Source organism: Macaca fascicularis, chromosome 15 (assembly GCF_037993035.2).
Source record: "Macaca fascicularis isolate 582-1 chromosome 15, T2T-MFA8v1.1".
Taxonomy (NCBI): Eukaryota; Metazoa; Chordata; class Mammalia; order Primates; family Cercopithecidae; genus Macaca; species Macaca fascicularis.
Genome location: NC_088389.1, coordinates 118,729,949 through 118,746,921, shown reverse-complemented (window position 1 = coordinate 118,746,921; position 16,973 = coordinate 118,729,949). Strand labels below are relative to the sequence as shown.

Sequence of the window (16,973 nt, the reverse complement as noted above, 5' to 3'; positions counted from 1 at the left end):
GTACAGCTGCTCTGGAAGACAGTTTGGCAATTTCTTGCAAAGTAAACATACTTTTAACCGTAAACCAGGAGTTGTGCTCCTTGATATTTATCCAAGCGTTGAAAATATCCCTACACAAAAATCTGCACAAAGATATATATAGCAGCTTCATTCATTTTGTTGTGTTGTTTCTTTTTTTTTTTTTCTTGAGACAGGGTCTCACTCTGTTGCCCAGGCTGGATGAAGTGTGGTAGCAAGATCAGTGCTCACTGCAGTTTCTCCCTCCTTGGCTCAAGCCATCCTCCCACCTCAGCCTCCCAACTGGCTGGGACCACAGGTGTGAGCCACGGTGCCCTGCTACTTTTTGTATTTTTTTGTAGAGATAGGGTTTTGCCATGTTGCCCAGGCTGATCTAGAATTCCCAGGCTCAACAGATCAGCCTACCTCGACCTCCCAAGATACTAGGATTACAGGTGTGAGCTACCACCCCCGGCCTATAGCAGCTTTATTCAAAACTGCCACAATTTGGAAGCAACCAAGATGTTTCTTCAGTAGGTGAATGGATAAACTGGTGCATCCAAACAGTAAAATATTATTTGGTGCTAAAAAGAAATGAACTATCAAGTCATAAAAAGACACAGAGGAAATTTATGTGCATATTAATTACTAAGTGAACAAATCCAATCTAAAAAGACTCCATACTGTATGATTCCAACTGTATGCTGTTATTCTGGAAAAGACAAAACTAGGGAAACAATAAAAAATCAGCACTTGCCAGGGGTTAAAGGTGAGAGAGAGAAGAACAATGGGAAAACAAGGGATTTTCAGGGTAGTGAAACACCAAGAATGAACCTTAATGTAAACTATGGACTTTGGGTGATAATGACACGTCAATGTAGGTTCATCACCTTTAACAAATATACCACTCTATGAGATGGTGGGGCGGGGATGGGGCAGGGTATGCTGCAATTTGTGAGGGAAAGGAATATATGGGAACTCTGTTATTTTCCTGAGTACCTAAAACTGCTCTAAAAAAATAAAGTCCATTATCTCTTTGCAACTCTAAAACTGTATCAAGCAAGATCATAAGTTTAAAAACTGTTAGTCTAGACTTATTCTTCTGTCATCAACGTTGAGCTAGAAAGTCAGGCACTGTGGGGCACACCTTTAGCCCCAGCTACTCAGGTGGCTGAGGCAGGAGGATCACTTGAACCTAGGAGCTTAAGTCCAGCCTGGGCAATACAGTTAGACTCCTTCTCTTTAAAACAAACAAAACTGGGCCAGAAAACAATAAGACAAGAGAGTAGTATTGTCAATATTGTAGCAAAATGATTTTGAACTCTGAACTTCATACCTGGTTAAATTATTAACTGACAGTATACACATTTCTATACACATATGGGCTAAAAATTATATTTCATATACATCTTCTTTGGAAGTTACTGAAGGATACATTTCAGGAAATAAGAAAAGTAACATAAACACATAGGATCTGAGAAACCATAGATATAACCTAGAAGAGCAGCAGGTTCCAGCAAGACTTATGTGATATAGGCTGACAGACCCATACAGGTGGGAGTGAGACACCAGGGACTCGAGAAAGGCTGTTTCCAAGAAACTGACTCCACGCAACGGAAGTGTAAGAAGGTAAATGACCCCTATCACAGATTAAAGGTTAATAACTGATGTAAAAAAAGTCTATGAAAGTAATGAAGAAAAATAGATGTAATATCAGAGAAAGGAAGGCCAAATAGGCCCTTACAAGCCAAGATCACAAATAACACTGCACAGAGACACCGTTTCTCACCCACAAGACAGACAAAACCACATATTTGACAACATATGTCACTGGCAAGACTGTGAGAAGACAGAAACTCTTTACACATTTTATTACTGGTAAGAATGCAAAATGGGCCTGGCACCATGGCCCACAAAGCTCAGGAGCTCACGAACAGCCTGGTCAACATGGTAAAACCCCATCTCTACAAAAAATACAAAAATTAGCCAGGCGTCGTGGCACATGCCTGTAGTCCCAGCTACTTGGAGGCTGACGAGGAAGAATCGCTTGAGCCCAAGAGGTTGAGGCTGCAGTGAACCCTGATCATGCCACTGCTCTCCAGCCTGGGTGACAGAATGAGATCCCATCTCCAAAAAAGAAAAAAGAGAAAAAGAATGCAAAATAATACAGAATTGATGGAGGGGAATCTGGTGAGCTCTCACAAAATTATACATGAATTGAAGATTTGACTCAATTCTATTTCCAGAAATTTATCCAGTGACACAACACCAAGACATACTGACAAATCAAAGGTAAGCCTTTTTTTTTTTTTTTTGAGCCGGAGTCTCACACTTTCACCCAGGCTGCAGTGCAGTCGTGCGATCTTGGCTCACTGCAACCTCCGCCTCCCAGGTTCAGGTGATTCTCCTGCCTAGTCTCCCAGGTAGCTGGGATTACAGGCACCCACCACCATGCCCAGCTAATTTTTACATTTTCAGTAGACATGGGGTTTCGTCATGTTGGCCAGGCTAATCTCAAACTCCTGACCTCAAGTGATCCACCCGCCTCCGCCTTCCAGAGTGTTGGGATTACAGGTGTGAGCCACTCCGCCCAGCCCATTGTAGCTATTATCTGTAAGAGCGGAAGAGTAGAAACAACTCACATGTCCAGTAATAACGGATACCAAATGAATATGGTACAGCCACACAATGAAGTACTATTCATCTGTAAAAAACAATGAGGAAGAGCTAGCTCTACATACTGCTAGAGTGGTCACGAACACACACTGTTAAGCAGAAAAAGTAAAGATCAGTAAGTTAATGGGTACTTATTAACTGGACCCTGTTATCAGTTTGTCACTAAAAGGGGAGTTATATCACCCATCACTGACTTCCCAGTGGGAAACAGAAGATCCTTTAATATATAGCTTTATTATATCTATTTGTTAAAGAAAATAGAACCGTAATTTATAAAATAAACTATTCTATGACTCTAAAACAGTTAAACTATACTAAACCATAATATGCAAGAAACAAAATACAATCAAAACTGTTTTAACAGAGACTTACTCAGGCACATGTTCCAAAATAAGACCAACTGTTTTAAATGAACTTTGTGTACACTCAGATGCTCCAATGATAAAGACCAATGTCTGATCCAGCAGCTCATCTGGACTAGAAATTCTAAACCAATCCCCATCTATATCATACTTCCTGACTTCCAACCCTATGACTCACTCCTCCCCTTGAGTTCTCACTTAACTATTGATAAGTTCTTGGAAACTGAGACTTTACACAAAACAATATAAAGCAGGTCCTCGAACACTGTCAGTTCAATGTTCAAAGTTGTTTCCTTGTAACACTGGAAAAACTGGTTTTGTTTTCCTTGAAGTCACAGTTTGCAAGAACTTACGGACAACATTAAGTGAGGACTTACCATATCTTTCTTTCTTTGAAAATTTCACTGAGAGTCCACCAAGGTGATACTCTCCTTGTTGCTCACTCAGCTTTGTATGACAGACAGTCGTCTCTGGGGATGCAGCAGGTAAAGAAATATGACTACATAAACTTAAAAGAGAAATAAGAAAATATAAGAGATGAGTGATCATCATCTATGGAGGACACGTGATAATCCATCTCCAAAGAAAACACTTCACAGACTCCCCAGTAAGGCAGGAGAAGTCCAGGCAACAAGAGGCATTTCCTCGCAGACAGCTTGCCATCATCTTGGTGCCTTCCTAGAGGAACATCCTAGGATCAATAGACTCAAGGAAGCCTCCAAATGAAACAGAAACTAATAGCAGAGACACAAAGAAACTCATAAGCAACAAGGCTAATACTAGAAAGGCTGTTTAAAAAGCAATTTATCAGCAGGCACAGTGGTTCATGCCTGTAGTCCCAGCACTTAGGGAGACCAAGGCCAGTGGATCACTCCAGCTCATGAGTTCAAGACCAGCCTGGACAACACAGCGAAACCCCATCTGTACAAAAAATACAAAAATTAGCAGGGTGTGAGGGCACTCACGCCTGTAGTCCCAGCTACTCAGGAGACTGAGGTGGGAGGATCTCTTGAGCCTCAGAGGTTGAGGCTGCAATGAGCCAAGATCATGCTACTGTGCTCCAGACTGGGACACACAGCGAGACCCTCTCTCAAAACAAACAAAAAGTAATTTATATCCCCAGAAACATAAGCTGCTTGCATCTATGAAATAAACAAGTATGAGAATAAAAAAGCTGGGTGTAGTGGTACATGTGCCTATATTCCCAGCTACTTGAAAAGCTGAGATGGGATGATCTCTTGAGCCCAACAGTTTGAAACCAGCCTGGGTAAAAGCAAAAGGAGGAGGAAGAGGGAAGGCACTTAGAAATTAAGTTGCTGACTGAAATAAAAACACAAAACAAAACAGAAAAGGTGGGAAAATATAAAGTCAATAAGCTCCCCCAGAGAATGGGAAAATGTGCCCGGTGCAGTGGTTCATGCCTGTAATCCCAACACTTTGGGAGGCTGAGGCAGACGGATCACAAGGTCAGGAGTTCGAGACCAGCCTGGCCAACATAGTGAAACCCCAACTCTACTGAAAGAAAAAAAAATAACGAAAAAACAAAATTAGCCGGGCATGGTGGCGTGCGCCTGTAATCCCAGTTACTCTGGAGGCTGAGGTAGGAGAACAGCTTAACAGGGGAGGCAGAGGTTACAGTGAGCCGAAATCGTACCACTGCACTCCAGCCTGGGTGACAGAACAAGACTCTGTCTCAAAGAAAAAAGGGGGGGGGGGGGAAAGGGGGCCGGGGTGGCTCAAGCCTGTAATCCCAGTACTTTGGAGGCAGAGGCGGATGGATCACCTGAGGACAGGAGTTCAAGACCAGCCTGGGCAATATGGTGAAACCCTGTACTCTACTAAAAATACAAAAAAGTTAGCCGGGTGTGGTGGTGCATGCCTATAATCCCAGCTACTCGGGACACTGAGGCAGCAGAATCGCTTGAACCTGGGTTTCGGTGAGCCAAGGTCGTGCCATTGCACTCCAGCCTGGGCAACAAAAGCAAAACTCCATCTCAAAAAAAAAAAAAAAAGAAAGAAAAAATATATCAGAAAAGGAAAATACTGCAACCTTTGCTAAAATACTAAAAATGGAGGTTAACACCAGTGGAAAACATGTGAAAAAAAATTTTACCATATACCTGAATAGTACTTGTTACCCAATGTCATTAGGCATAAACTGCGACTTAGTAACTAATTAAATTTCAACATAATTATAGATAAACATACGTTATTTTCAAAATAGAAATTCCTGATACGGTGAATGAGATAAAGAAAATATAAAATTATTACTTTCAAATTTTTCCTCTGTCATTCACCCTCTATGTTAAAGACAGGTACTGGGGGTCATGGCAAATGTTGGAAGTTGCCTACCCAATCTATTTACCACTGTAGTAGTTTTAAAACATAGCCACAAATTCTTTGCTACTTCTCCCACCAAGTATAGTGTCTATGCTCCCTCCCTGGAAACTTGGTGAGCCTTTGTGACTGCCTCAATGAATAGAATGCAGTAGAAGTGAACCTGTGTAAGTTCCAAGACCAGATAAAGGCCACAGAGCTGTAACAGTTTCTCTTAGGGATACTATCTGGAAGCCTCCTTTAAAGGTCCCCATAAGAAAAGAGATGCCCCAGGCGGCCAGGTGGCTAAAGCTCCAGGCTATTTAAGTTCTATCAGCCTATGTGAGTGAAGAAGCCTTTGAGATGACACCTGCCTGAAGGCATAGCTGAGCCACCTAACCAACTCTAAAATGCCTACCTGGGCTTCTTGCTGCCTGAGACAAAACCCTTTTTTGGTGATTTTTCTTTCATTTGCAAACAGACACACTGGTGACTGATACAGGGACTTAAAAGCAGCAGAGCATTTGTCTATGCTAACAGGAAGAATGATTAAGACTCTATTTTACAAACGATACAGATCCCAGGGTCAGCAATCTTTCCAAAATAGGGTATACTTCTGTAATACTGTGAAATATATATATTTGGCCTTCCTCCTCCTCTCGACTTACAGCTTCCAACACCCTTGGAAACTCCAGAGTGGTAAGTGTCTTCCGTTTGCTAATGGGATAACCAGAGACAGCTTCAGGATGGCAACTGGTCTCTAGTAGGACCAAGGAATGACTAGAGGATCAGAACTTTCAACCACCCACTGTTACAGGACAGGGGCTGAAGGCTGAGTTGATCATCAATGGCCACTGATGTAATCAATCATGCCTACACAATGAAGCTTCCATAAAAACCCCAAAAGACAGGGTTTAGAAGAGCTTCCAGATGGTGCGACACTACCTGGAGGTTCCTGGAGGGTGGCAGATGCGCCAATGCCCCTTTCTGCATGCCTTGCCCTGTGCATCTCTCCTTCTTCCATCTGGCTGTTCATCTGTATCCTTTGTAATATCCTTTATAATAAACTGGTAAAAGTTAAGTATTTCATTGAGTTCTGTGACTTGCTCTAGCAAATTAATTGAGCCCAGGAACAGGGCTGTGGAAACTCCAATTTACAGCTGTTCAGTCCAGAAGTTCCAGAGGCCCAGATATGCACCTGAACTGGCATCAGAAGTAAGGAGCGGTCTTGTGGAACTGAGCCCTCAACCTGTGAGATTTGACGCTGTCTCCAGGTGGACAGTATCAGAACTGGATTGACGTGAAACGGTATGCTGCAGAACTGCTTGGTTGCTGATGGGAAGCAACTCTTCCTCTTCGCACATTTGGGTGACCAGAGGTACTGTGTTGTATTGAATTACAAGAGAATAGGTGGAGGCCGGGCACAGTGGCTCATAAGTGTAATCCCAACACTACGGGAGGCTGAGGCAGGAGGACCGCTTGAGCCCAGGAGTTCAAGACCAGCCTGTGCAACACTGCGAAACCCTGTCTCTACAAAAAAATCAGCCAGGCTTGATGGCACACACCTGTGGTCCCAGCTAGTCAGGAGGCTGATGCAGAAGGACCGCCTGAGCTCAGGAGTTCAAGGCCACAGTGAGCTCCAATTGTACCACCATACTCCAGCCCATGTGAGAGAGAGGGACCCTGTCTCTTAAAAAAAGAGAGAGAGAGAGAAGAGGTAGGAAAAAGCACTTTGGTTTGTTTTTCTTGTATCTTCTTACACAACATTAAAAAATAAACTCACGGTCTCTTATGCTAAAATATCTAACACGCCAACTAGGATTTACACAGAACCTATTTATCTTTACACCTATGCCATATGCCATTTAAAAAAAATTAAACAATAAGAAAATTTCAGATCAAAGTACTTGTTAACAATCTCCCCCTTAAGAAAAATAAAATCTCTTGGTTTAGTTCCTTCAGTTACTTTTACCATATTACACTTCACTTTACTCAGCCTGCTAGGTTTCTCACAAGATGACTTCAATATCGATAAAGAAAATAACAATGTTCACAGCCATGAAAAACGATGAAATCATGTCCTTTGCAGCAACAAGGATGCAGCTAGAGGCCATTATCCTAAGTGAACTAATGCAGAAAGAGAAAACCAAACATTGCATATTCTCACTCATAAGTTGGAGTTAATCTTGGGTTCATGTGAACATAAATATGGAAACTATCAATACTGGGGATTCCAAAGGGAAGGAGGGATGTAGCAAGGGCTGAAAAACTTCCTGCTGGAACTAGTATGTTCACTATCTGGGTGACAGGATCAATAGAAGCCCAAACCCCAGCACCATACAATATACCCTTGTAACAAACCTGAACATGGACCTCCGAATCTAAAATAAAAATGGAAATTTAAAAAAAGAAAGAATGTTGAATCTGGAATGCTGTATGCTTACATAATATGAACTTTGGAAAAGGAATTACTATTTCAAATGACAGAAACCTAGGAGGTTTCACAAGTCAATAAACACCTGACAGCAATTTTTTCAATTAATGAGAAGAAATAAAAGTATCTTATTCTAAACATTATGATCAATAATAATACTATTAAAAGTGCCAGGCAACTACCTAAACATTTGACTCACATCTCATTTAGTCCTTAACCCCAATAGGTACATTAATAGTCCTATTTTTTGGCCAGGCGCGGTGGCTCATGCCTGTAATCCCAGCACTTTGGGAGGCCGAGGCAGGAGAATTACTTGAGGTCAGGAGTTCAAGACCGGCCTGGCCAACATGGTGAAACCCCATCTCTACTAAAAATACAAAAAATTGGTCAGGCATGGAGGCGCACGCCTGTAATCCCAGCTACTTGGGAGACCGAGGCAGCAGAATCGCTTGAACCCAGGAGGCAGAGGTTGCAGATCGCCTGGAGCCAACACTGCCTGAGCGACAGAGCGAGACTCCGTCTCAAAAAAAGAAAAAGAAAAAAAAAAAGTCGCATATTTTTAGATGAGAAAAACTAAGGCTCAAGAAGACTAAGAAATGTATCCATCTTTATACAGCTAATAAGGGCTAGGATTCTGAATAAGCTCTCATATGCCTTAAACTTCAGTCATCACCAACCCAAATTAATCTTACTGACAAATATTAAATACTTAGATGAATATTACCTTTGTAAAACAGAATCTAAAATAAAGACAAGGGGTACTTAGAGATCTTAATTCTTGTGGTTTTTCTACAATGGAACTCCCAATACTATAGTAAATAAATAGAAGAAATTGTTCTAAATCACTTAAGTTTGTACTATTAATAATAATTTTTATAGAATAATTCTGATTCATTTGTCAAAGAACCCTAAAACATTATGACAGACTTTTTTCAACATTCAAATGTATGTCTGAAATGGAGAAGAATGCTTTTCAAGTCCCAAAGAAAGTATGACTTAGCTATTTTATAGGGTATCTTGTAAGATTTTGTTTATCTTTATTGGGAGGGTACACTAAAAATCAGGCAAAGACTAACTTCTATTCGAGTTATACTAGCTATGTGCCACAAAAATAAGATTGATGTAATTTTTATTAAAATTTCCACACCAGTAAACTTCTTTCAAATAAACACAAGAAATTCCAAGTTTATCTTTCTTACTTAAAGCTGCTCCAACTCATGTCACCTCATTTTAACTCTTTCGAAAAGAACTCCTTTTACTATAATCCTATTAACAGATATTTACAACTCACTTGCTAAATTTATTAGAGTTTTACAACCTGCTAGAAGATTATACAGAAATTTCATGTGACTACTTCCCTTTCAAGAAACTTAAATCTGCTTAATATATGCAGATGTGTGTAACATACTAGAAACGACAGTTTTTCACTAGCTATTATGTGAAAGTACCCAATTTTACACTTGTCTGAAATGTATTATACTAAAATACGTATTTAAGTATGTGTAGAACCGCAATGCCTACCTGCATCAGCTCTGGACCGCTGGCCAGGTGTCTTTCCGAATGGGGTCTTCATTCATCTGTATTTAAGTGAGCAGCAGAGCTGCTGGACTAGGGTGAAAATTCAATATTCTCCAATTTGAAACTTTTCACAGAATGTTAAGTGTTCTCGTTAATCCACCATCCAAGTGTCTCTTTTACAAGTCCAGCAAAAATACGTGAAATCACAAGCACTCTGTAAAATAGTGAAACAGTTCATTACTAGAGTATCAAGAGAGCAAAATTATGCCTAGTGAGCCATTAAACATAAAATTTTAAGCAAAAGTATTAGCTAAAGTGCATTTTGTCCCAAAGCAATTAACTTTATTTCCTAAGACCTGGGTTCTCAGGACATGACAAAGTAGAAAGGAGAAAAAGAGGTGATAGACTCTTAAAAAAAAAAAAGCCTGGGACATGTGCAAGACCCAAAAGTGAAGTTCTTCCAAGATCATCTGGAATATAATACAGCTGCTGTCTGGCATCCCCATTATTATCCTAAAGCATCCTGCTGCTAGAAACCAGAAAAGGGTGGATGCTGGGATTTCACAGAAGATTTAGACAGCACGGCCCACCTCTCTAACGGAACACCAAGAACCAGAGTATGGGGGTGGGAGACAGGGGTGTGAGGTCACTGGGGAGGCAGAGTGGAAGGACAGCATGGGGGCAGCACAGGAAATCATGTTCAAGACAGAGTAACACCAAGGCTGAAGATCAGTAGGCCAGGGTCTTGGGCAAGAGAAAGAATTCTAGCCAAACACGTCTCTATGTTTCCCTTTCTGCTCACAAGCTTCCAGAAAAACTAAAGAAGGTCCAGGAATTTCAGAGGAGTCTCAAAGAAAGTTTCTCACCCATGCAAATGCCAAAGTCATTTTATGGAAGCAGTGTTATCTTTTATTTATTTTTATTATTATTTTTTTGAGACTGAATCTCGCTCTGTTGCCAGACTGGGATGCAGTGGCGCAATCCTGGCTCACTGCAACCTCCGCCTCCTGGGTTCAAGCAATTCTCCTGCCTCAGCCTCCGGAGTAGCTGGGACTACAGGCGTGCACCACCACAACCAACTAATTTTTGTATTTTTAGTAGAGATGGGATTTCACCATGTTGGTCAGGATGGTCTCGATCTCCAGACCTTGTGATCCACCCGCCTCGGCCTCCCAAAGTGCTGGGATTACAGACATGAGCCACTGCACCCGGCCAGAAGCAGTGTATCTTTTAAACCAAATTTGGTTCCTAGAGATATAGCAGGTCTGTCTCACCACTCAATGATCTAGAGAGACTAGGCCTAAGATGAAGGCTATCAGGACAACTGGTTGCTTACTTGCCTTTCCCTGAGAGCCTATCCAGCTGCCACATCAAATCTCATATCCCTCTTTTACCTCATTCAACTCTCTTCCCACTCAGACCTGTTGAATGGGCCCCTATCACTCTCTTCCCCCAGCCTATCCAAACCTCTCCAGAGGGTAAGTCGTTCTTCAGTAAAGTGCAGTCTACTTCGACCACATGACCCTACCACCAGTAGCTCCCCCAAAAGACGGTTGTTTGTATTTCTCACCGCATACCCTGGCACCATCTCTCCTACCCCAATCCTCACCCTAGAAGCACATGTCGTAACACTAGTCATAATAGTTATCCCTTTTTGTTACTTTTCTACCTGTTAATCTTCCACCAGTCATCTGCACACATTTGTTGAAGACTATATTATCGGCTTTACTTCTTTTCCTCCATGATTCTCATCAACATTCTTGGCAACCTCAACGTCCACACACGATTCATTCAACCTGCCCTCTGGCTCTTAGACACCCTCCCTTCAAACCACTTACCCTACACTTCATCTATGCTCACAGTCCCAACATAGACCTTTTTATCAACAATAACTGCAATAACCCCAAAACCTTTTATTTCAAGTATCTCATACTCAAAACCATCTCTGATCATTCCAGTTTTCTTACACTGACACTCCCACTCCAACAATTCTTTGATGCAACCAGTACCAATCTACAGCTTTACTGTTTTTCCAGGATCGCATTACCTCCCTCAGGGACTAACTTCCCTCATTACTCTGCTTAGATTTTCATGGATGGTCAACCACATTATGATGATTATTATTCCACTGCTTTTCTCAATTCTCTTACCCTTCTCTTCTTGTCACTGTTGTATGGCAAAACCCTAACCCAAATCCCTTCCTAGAGTGCTTACAACGTAAAGTGGTTAAATGTGGATGAAAAACATACACAAATTTCACTGCGAGCATTCAACAATACGAACCACAGCCTCAATCTCACATCTCAAGTGAGCATTCAACAATACCAACCACAGCCTCAGCAGATAGGCTTGCTACTGGCTAAGAAAACAGAAGCAAAGAGAACTACTCAACTACTCATCACTTCACCACCAAATTGACTGATCAGTACCCTTTGTCTCCCTAATAAAAGATGTACTATCTCTGGGCCACGTTCAACCATGTTACTTGCCTAATCAATCCCATCCTTTTTCTCTGTATACATTTACCACTAGCATAGTTCCATCAGCATACAACACATGATGTAAAGGCCAGGCGCAGTGACTCACACCTGTAAACCCAACACACACCTTGGGAGGCCAAAGTAGGCAGATCACTTGAGCTCAAGAGTTCGAGACCAGCCTAGTCAACATGGCGAAATCCTGTCTCTACAAAAAACGAACAAAAAAAGTAGCCAAACATGGTGGTGTATGCCCTTAGTCCCAGCTACTCGAGACGTTGAGGCAGGAGAATCACTTGAACCAGGGAGGCAGAGGTTGTAGTGAGCCAAGATGACACCACTGCACTCCAGCCTGGGTGACACAGTGAGACCTCATCTCAAAAAAATACAATAAATAAGATCAAGAGCTTTTTATATATAAAAAAAAAAAATCATGATGTAGGCCGGGCACAGTGGCTCACGCCTATAATCCCAGCACTTTGGGAGACCAAGGCAGGCAGATCCGGATCACCTGAGGCCAGGAGTTCGAGACCCAGTCTCTACTAAAAATACAAAAATGAGCCAGGTGTGGCGGTGCACACTTTTAATCCCAGCTACTTAGGAGGCTGAGGGAGGAGAACCGCTTGAACTCGGGAGGCAGAGGTTAGAGTGAGCCAAGAATGCACCACTGCACTACAGCCTGGATGACAGAGCAAGGCTCTGTCACAAAAAAAAAAAAAAAAACCATAATGTAGTATTTCCCAATTTTAAAACACAAACCATGACTCTACTCCCTTTCTGTGCTCTTTAGAGAACGACTTCAAAGATTAAGAAAAAAAAATTTTTTTGAGATTACAGGCATGAGCCACTGCGCCCGGCCAAATTAAAGAAATTTTTAAACTACATAAAATCAATTTATCCTAACAAATTCATTCGATCAAATGAGAATTTTAACTTACTGATATTCTGAAGTGTGCACCCTTCTATCAGATTTAAGCTTATCTTAGCAATATTTTCTGCTGCTTTCCACTTCATTAACATTTCAAGTTGAACTTAATAGACTAAAAATTTAAGACAGGAGATGAAGGAAGAGTTGCAGTAGGGGAAGGATACAAGGTGGCTATTTAAATAATATTAGAATGCAAAACTCCAGATAAGAGCCCTTCCACTGGCTGGGTGTGGTGGCTCACGCATGCAATCCTAGCATTTTGGGAAGCTGAGGTGGATGATCACCTGAGGTCAGGAGTTCAAGACCAGCCAGGCCAACATAGTGAAACGCGGTCTCCTCTAAAAATACAAAAACTAGCCGGGTATGGTAGTGGGCACCTGTAATCCCAGCTACTCGGGAGGCTGAGGCAAGAGAATCGCCTGAACCCGGGAGGCGGAGGTTGCAGTGAGCTGAGATGGTGCCACTGCACTCCAGCCTGGGCGACAGAGCGAGACCTCATTTCAAAAAAAAAAAAAAAGAGTCCTTCCCTCATGATGAGATGTAGTCTAAAAAATAATAATAAAATAAAATAATGACCCTGGTTTTAACAGCTGCCACGTAAGGCTTTCAAAATTCAGATGAACTAGAGCTTTCCTAAAACAAATCCCACTCTCCTTTGACTGGAAAAGGCTAAACTTAATTTGCTCAGGTTTGTTTAAAGATATACCATCTTCACCTTAAGTTATTCTACTAAGTGATTAACTTTGTAGATGAAAACTGAAGGAAACAAAAAAAATTTAGGTTCAGAGTTAGCATTATTTCTAGGTTAGCAGAACCTTCAAGTGTTATGGAAAATATTGTCAAATGGAGCTTAATTACAAGACCATTAAGAAGAAGGTCCTGCATTCAGAGAGACCCATCAATAGTTGCTAAAACCATCAGGAGAAAGGCTGCTGGAGAACAATAACTGTATGGTATCAAAGGATCGCTCCATAAGTTACCTGTTAATTATAAGGGGAAAATGTTGTTGCTTTACAATAGAGCAATCTTGACCCTTCACTACAATAGAACAGAAAGATAAAACAATTTGGCATCATTAAAAGGGAATCAACCTCTCTTTATCCACTTCTTAATGTGATATGACAACTTGTTTTAGCTCCAGGTGAAGTGTGGCAATATATTAAAAAAACAAAAAAATCTAGTCAGGCTTTTAGATCGAATTTCTAGTTTATATGAAATACAGGTGATGCAGAAGCAACTCAGATCAACACCACGAGGAAAGAGACAAATTAGTAAGGTGGACTTTGCACTTGAAAAGTGGGCCATACTCTTCAAAAAGTCAGTGTCAAAAAAGAAAAATGGTAGACATACTGCTCTAGACTAAAAGAGACTAAAGACTCAACAATAAGACACAATGAATAAACCACATGGTTTGGTTGGGGGTTGGGGGGATGGCAAAAGTTACAAAAGACACTTAAGGCCAGGCACAATGGCTTCCACCTGTAATCCTAATCCTTTGGAAGGCTGAGTGGTGTATCACTTGAACCCAGGAGTTCAAGTGATCAACACAGTAAAGATAGCTGGGTATGGTGATGCACATCTGTAGTACCAGCTACCAGCTACTCAGGAGGCTGAGGCAGGAGGATCACATGAGACCAGGAGGTCAAGGCTGCAGTGAGCCATGATCGAGCCACTGCACTTCATGATCAAGCCTGGGCAACTGAGGCCCTGTATCCAAAAAAAAAAACAACACACACACACACACACACATACACATTTAAGACAACTGGGGAGATTTAAATGCAGACTAAATATTAGATATTGTAAGATTATCGTTGAATTTTAAAAGCACAAGGACATTGTAGTTATGCCTGAGAACGTATTCTTTGGAAACACATGCTGAAATGCCTAAAGAGATAGACTCACAATTTCTGTAAGTTAACTTCAAATAATTCAGGGAAAGAAAAGAGTACATACATGAGGGTTAACATAAGTATCAAAAGACAAAATTACAATAATGTGGTTTAAGGATCTTAAATAGCTTTATTTACGATTCTAGAATCAAGCAACGCTTTGTTCCATAAAATAGAATGAGCATTCCAGTGAGCAGAGCAGAGGCTACATGTACAGAAACAACAGGCCTGAAGAAAGCAGGAACAAAGAACTGTGAAAATAATTCAAAATCAAATCTGCTGGAAGTTTTTAAATTATTTTCAGCCTTAAAGAAATGTGATAATGGGACCTGAGTCACATGACAGGCAGCTTTAGTCCTCCGATTATAGATCAGCCTTTTACCTACACTGTTTTGTAAAATGTTGGAAAAGACTAATGGGCTCCAGAGAAGACCCCCATCCCTCTAAACTTAATCTTCATTGTAGATTAACTTCCTTCTCTTACACAAAAACACTAAGATGGAATGTTAAATAAACTCTTTTAAATTGGAAAAGGAAAAGAACTGTAACTAATCAAATTGCTATAACTCATAAACCAACCTTGTATGGAAAATGTGGCAATCCTGTTAAATTTGTTTTCTGCCTAAATAAGCAAGACCTTAAACTCTTCGGTTTCAGAGGACTGGCTGGCTCTATTCCTCTGGATTCTGTGTTACCCAGTTGGCTGCTCTCAGTTTTGCATTTAAGTAAAACTCTTGTTTGTTTTTTTGTTTTGTATTGTTTTGTTTTTTTGAGATGGAGTCTTGCTCTGTTGCTCAGGCTGGAGTGCAATGGCACGATCTCGGCTCACTGCAACCTCCGCGTCCCGGATTCAAGCTCTTTTCCTGCCTCAGCCTTCCGAGTAGCTGGGATTACAGGCATGCGCCACCACATCTGGATAATTGTGTAATTTTAGTACAGACGAGGTTTCTCCATGTTAGTTAGGCTGGTCTCAAACTCCCGACCTCAGGTGATCCGCCCGCCTCAGCCTCCCAAAATGCTGGGATTACAGGCATGAGCCATTGTGCCCAGCCTGAATAAAACTCTTTTAAACTTGACTGTGATCCTTTTGATTATTTCAGGATGGCAGAACAAAAAGTGCATTGGTCATTTCAAAGTTACTTTCCTTGTAAGGAAGGAATGAAAAAACAGGACCATAGAGAAATAACTGATTGGGAACTGCATTATCATGCCAACTGGAACTGTCTGGTTTGAGAAATTAAGGCTACTCCTCTCTCCTGATTTCTGGGAAGGTCCAATAACACCTCAGTTTGGTGGTCTGGAACCATGAGTGGCTCCATTTAGATTTTAGTCTGGTCTATTGTGGCCTAGTGCAGGAGATTAGCTCAAAACAATGGCACCACCTACAATTTTTAATCAACATGAACATGGCAAAATCTTCTTTAACGTAGGTGAAGAGCATATTAGTGTTCACTAATGTTATTCTTTGAACTTTTATTTTAGTTCAAATTTTTTAGAAATTAAGAGAAAAAAGATGCTGGATTTTCCTTTGCTAAGTCCATTTTCATTAAATATAGTTAAGTACTGTTATAAAGTTTCAGTGCTGCAAAATAAATAGTACTCGAATATAAAATTTTATTTTTCTTCTTCTCAGCAAGGCAATTTACTTCTATAGAATGTTGCACCCTCACAGATGGAGCAATGGTGAGCATACTACCTGGACAAGGGAGGGGAAGGGGTTCTTATTCCTGATGTATGTGGCCCCTGCTGCTGTGTCGTTCCCCTATTGGCTAGGGTTAGACCACACAGGCTAAACTATTTCCAATTGGTTAATTTAAAGAGAGTGACGGGGTGAGTGGTTTGTCGGGAAAAATGGTTATGGCAGAGCAGGAAATCAGAATGAGTCAGGGCGGAGAATGAGTCAGGGTGGAGAATGAGTCAGGGCAGAGAATGAGTCAGGGTGGAGCAGGTAATCGGAATGAGGATGGGAAAGGTTGCTTTAAGAGGAAGTTAATTTTAAAAGCAGAAGGCAAAGAATTGAACATACTGACATATTGATTCTTGGAGGAGAAATTCAGAACTCATATCTAACAGTATCCAGGCCTGCAATTTTTCTAATCTTAAAAATGTGTCATGAACTTAAATTCTGAAACTCAAAATTCTCATTCTATAATAATCTCAAAAGAGATCAAAAAATTCTCCAACTACTTACCAGAAAAATGATCGTTCACTGAGCACTCTCTATGTGTCATGCACTCCTCACAACCGTGAGGAGGATACGTACTATAACAATTCCATCTTGGAAACTGAAAAACTACAGCACAGACATTAAAGTAACTTGGTCAAGGTCACACAGACTGAAACTAGCATTGTCCAGATACACTTCCTATTTAA

The 16,973-nt window shown here is 41.0% G+C and overlaps 1 protein-coding gene across 29 annotated transcripts in view; it reads right to left on the bottom strand.

Annotated features, from left to right (window-relative positions):
• Positions 1-16,973, bottom strand: part of SPIN1 (spindlin 1) — an 84,795-nt gene that overhangs the window by 41,351 nt on the left and 26,471 nt on the right. For 13 of the 29 annotated variants that reach the window (XM_015437356.3, XM_074017783.1, XM_065530776.1 and 10 more), the window contains one exon: positions 9,307-9,517. The exons of 2 other annotated variants lie outside the window; for them this stretch is intronic. In XM_015437356.3, coding sequence (XP_015292842.1) covers positions 9,307-9,358 — 52 coding nt within the window. In that variant the 5' untranslated portion in view covers positions 9,359-9,517. Of the gene's footprint in view, positions 1-2,639; positions 2,702-3,412; positions 3,544-9,306; positions 9,518-16,791; positions 16,894-16,973 lie in introns of all 29 variants that reach the window. 14 more of the 29 variants (XM_074017769.1, XM_074017771.1, XM_045373003.2 and 11 more) reach the window with 4 other exon arrangements.